Genomic DNA, 4088 nt, shown 5'->3' with positions numbered 1-4088 from the left:
CAGGTAGAGTCTGTTATTGTTATAGTTTCACATCCTTATTAAATAGAAAATGTGTTTTTATTAATAAATTTACATTTATGAATTTAAAATTTAAAATTAACAAGTTCGTTATAAAAAAGCCTGTTCTTCATCGCTTTATTAGTAAAAAATAAAATCGTTTTTTTAAGTCTCGCGATATTTCACGTCACCGTCTGTGACCCCTGAACCAACGCGAGACTTCCGTACAAACACTGATGGTGTCTCCCTGAGCTCCATGTGGCTCCACAGACCTGGAAACCAGTTTAACCATTAGTTGAACTTGTTTCATCTCATCTGTAGAACTCTCCGGACTGTGTCGGGACTCTGACAGGAGCTTCAGAAGGAAATAAAAATGCAACACGACGACGTGAGTGCCTTCAAGTAACTGCGAAGATGCTAACGTGCTGTTAGCCTCCACGCTAACGTTAGCTCACCGGTATCTGAGTGAAACGGAGGCTTTTTAATAATTTTATTGATTAACAACCTGATCATTGATCTGTGGTTAAAAGATAATGATTAGATACGATGATTATAAATTATAGTTTAAAAGTCTGCTTGTCTTTTAAGACAGACTGTTCTTCTCAGAGGAAGCACCAAACTACTAATAAAATATTTAGTAATTATTTGTAATGGTGTGTGTTTAATACACAATTTACAATTAAACTTAAAACTTTGTTGAAACAGTTAGAAACTTGTGTGAAATTTAATTCGGGGATATTAACTTTCATCATATTTTTAACTTTACTTTATAATAAAACTTTAAGTTATTCTCAGGCTGTAAATCCTTGTTGTTTTCACTCAGACATATTATAATCTGTAATCTGCAGGTAATCTGGGACATTGTTGGAAACAAACAGTTCTGCTCCTTTAAAGTCAAGTAAGTTTGAAACTGAAGCTTTGATTATTTGTTTTAATAAATTTGTGAAACTAAAAACTTGTTACACACACAGAGTTTTGTTGCCATTTTAAAAGGTATTTGTTGTTACATTTGTAATAATCACAAAAACCTACAGTTTTGTTATAAATAGATTAAGGGTTTAATGCTTCATAATGTTTTATTTAATTAAAACCTAATTTGTGGCGGTCTCTCCCACACCGTTTTAAAGACTAAATGTGTCACAAAGCTTTTAAACAGCAGGTGAAGCTTAGACCAACTTAAATCCTGATAAATGAGGCCGACCCGTGTCTGACGTGGATCTGTGTCCGGCTTCGTCTCTTCAGGACCAAGAGTCAGAAATTCTGTCGGAACGAGTTCAACATCACGGGTCTGTGTAACCGCTCGGCCTGCCCTCTGGCCAACAGTCAGTACGCCACCATCAGGGAGGAGAAAGGTGAGGCCTGATGTGGTCCTGAGGGGCAGGTGAGACCACCGGAGCTGAGCTGCTGTGTGACGCTGAGGTCTCTGTGTTTCAGGACAATGTTTCCTCTACATGAAGGTGATCGAGAGGGCCGCGTTCCCCGCCAGGATGTGGGAGAAGGTCAGAGCAGCTGCTTTTATTAAACACAACAAACGTGTCTACCTGTTCACATGAGTTACTCAGGTGTGTGTGTGCGTGTGTGTGTGTGTGTGTGTGTGCAGGTGAAGCTCAGCAGGAACTATGAGAAGGCTCTGGAGCAGATCGATCAGAACCTGATCTACTGGCCTCGCTTCATCCGACACAAATGCAAACAGCGCTTCACTAAGATCACTCAGTACCTGATCCGCATGAGGAAGCTGGTCCTGAAGAGGCAGTGAGTTCTGAGAGCACGGGTCAGAACCGGCCCCGCCCACCTCCAGCCTTAACGTTTGTGTTTGTGCCGCAGGAGGAAGCTGGTTCCTCTGAGCAGGAAGGTGGAGAGCAGAGAGAGGAGGAAGGAGGTGAAGCTGCAGCTGATGGTTCAACTGATGAGTGTGTGAAACCTGCTGACCACTTCCTGTCCTCCACAGGAGAAAGCTCTGATCGCGGCTCAGCTGGACAGCGCCATCGAGAAGGAGCTGCTGGAGAGGCTCAAACAGGGAACGGTAGGAACGCTGACTCAGCGCTGACTCATCCTCCCGGCTCCTCTCAAACCCGTCTCTTCTTCTTTCAGTACGGAGACATCTACAACTTCCCCGCCTACGCCTTCGACAAGGCTCTGGAGCAGCAGGACGCCGAGAGCGAGTCGGACTCTGAGGAGGAGGAGGAGGAGGACGACGAGGTGACGAAGGTGTCAGAGAGCCGCTGTGGGGCGACAGGAAGGAGTATTTTATTGTGAAAGGGTTTCCTGTGTGTGCAGGACGTGGGGCGGAGCGAGTTTGTGGCAGAAGAAGAGGTGGAGGAGAGCGACCTGAGCGACTTCGAGGTAAATCAAATATTTCCAGAGGTGCCAACCATTACGATCCCACTGTAACCATTACGATCCCACTGTAACCATTACGATCTCACCGTAACCATTACGATCCCACTGTAACCATTACGATCTCACCGTAACCATTACGATCCCACTGTAACCATTACGATCTCACCGTAACCATTACGATCTCACTGTAACCATTACGATACTGAGACCAGCTCTGAACCAGTACAACATACTGGACTTTTATTACGATCTGGACCTGTGCCGAGCTCCTGGGAAACCTCCTCCCGCTGCAGCAGCATTTTTCCACCTATGCAGTTTGGTTTGGCTCCACCCCACTCCGCACCCGTTTTTGGTCTTTCCGTTGTAGCTCCCAGCTGCACTCGGTCCACTTTTTCGGACCTCTTCTTGAGGTAGTCCTGAGGCCGGCACCGTTTGGGGCGTGGAGGTGCCGAAGCGTGTAGCAGTCGCGGCGCACTGGGAGAAGCTAAAAATCTATTGAGCCGGTTTTCAGAGCAGTGAAGGACCACAACAACAGCTGGAGGGTCTCAAAGCTGTGGGACTACAGCTGCTGTGGGTAAATGGAGGGGATCTCTCTCTACAGCCACCGGTTAGTTAGCTAGCTGCTGCTGCTAACTGCAGACGGTGAGAGCTTCGTGCGTTTAGTGAGATATTGAACATAATTTACGGGACACGTGTCGCTTGTGAAACTCTACCTTTTATTTATAAAGTTTGTTCCGATGTGTCCTGTGCGTGTTCGTTTCCGATGCTAACTAGTTAGCAGCTAGCAGCTATCGCTAGTTAGCGATCGAGGCTAAAAACACCCCAGGTTTACATTTATTGTAATTAGTAATTGATTTTGACCGTATTCAAGGCTAATCGTTGATTTTCTGTTCAGAGTTACCTTCAACAAGTGACCATTAACAGAATATGAGTATTATTTACAGACTAAATACCTGCTGCAGCAAACTGTCACTTATAAATGAAGTAAAACAAAACTAAAAGGATTTTCTAATAAATGAAATTACAGTTACTGCACACTTTATGCCCAGGAGTAAATATGTTGATTTTTTTCTTTATGGATTTAACTCGATGACAAACAAACAGCAGTGCCGATAGTGTCTTTATTTCACAAAATAAAAGTCAGACAATATAAACAGCAGGTACTTTTAAAAGACGTTACCACTCCAGACTCAGTAATGGAAAAGACTATTCATCTGTTTTTATTTTTAAAAGACAAATATAGTTTCCTCCTCATTCAGTTTAAATATTGTGACAAGAATTCATCTTCAGCTGTTGAGTCTGATTATACAGTGGGGAAAATAAGTATGTAGTCAGTCACCAATTGTGCAAGTTCTCCCACTTAAAAAGATGAGAGAGGCCTGTAATTGACATCATAGGTAGACCTCAACTATGAGAGACAAAATGTGAAAAAAAATTTGAGAAAATCATTTTGTCTGACTTTTAAAGAATTTTTTTGCAAATAATGGTGGAAAATAAGTATTTGGTCAGTCACCAATTGTGCAAATTCTCCAACTTAAAAAGATGAGAGAGGCCTGTAATTGACATCATAAGTAGACCTCAACTATGAGAGACAAAATGTGAAAAAAAATTTGAGAAAATCATTTTGTCTGACTTTTAAAGAATTTTTTTGCAAATAATGGTGGAAAATAAGTATTTAGTCAGTCACCAATTGTGCAAATTCTCCAACTTAAAAAGATGAGAGAGGCCTGTAATTGACATCATAGGTAGAC

General features: G+C 42.5%; 1 protein-coding gene across 1 annotated transcript in view; it reads left to right on the top strand.

The window, feature by feature from the left end:
- The first annotated feature begins 205 nt into the window (after positions 1 to 205).
- The window catches only part of mak16 (MAK16 homolog (S. cerevisiae)), an 8765-nt gene continuing 4882 nt past the window's right edge, over positions 206 to 4088 (top strand). Inside the window, exons 1-9 of the mRNA XM_014022778.1 lie at positions 206 to 385; positions 846 to 895; positions 1240 to 1349; positions 1432 to 1496; positions 1598 to 1749; positions 1822 to 1876; positions 1946 to 2020; positions 2089 to 2196; positions 2275 to 2340. Coding sequence (XP_013878232.1) covers positions 371 to 385; positions 846 to 895; positions 1240 to 1349; positions 1432 to 1496; positions 1598 to 1749; positions 1822 to 1876; positions 1946 to 2020; positions 2089 to 2196; positions 2275 to 2340 — 696 coding nt within the window. The 5' untranslated portion in view covers positions 206 to 370. The remainder of the gene's footprint in view (positions 386 to 845; positions 896 to 1239; positions 1350 to 1431; positions 1497 to 1597; positions 1750 to 1821; positions 1877 to 1945; positions 2021 to 2088; positions 2197 to 2274; positions 2341 to 4088) is intronic.

This window comes from Austrofundulus limnaeus, unplaced genomic scaffold (genome assembly GCF_001266775.1).
Source record: "Austrofundulus limnaeus strain Quisiro unplaced genomic scaffold, Austrofundulus_limnaeus-1.0 Scaffold343, whole genome shotgun sequence".
NCBI classification, from domain to species: domain Eukaryota; kingdom Metazoa; phylum Chordata; class Actinopteri; order Cyprinodontiformes; family Rivulidae; genus Austrofundulus; species Austrofundulus limnaeus.
This window is presented reverse-complemented; position numbering and strand designations above follow the sequence as displayed.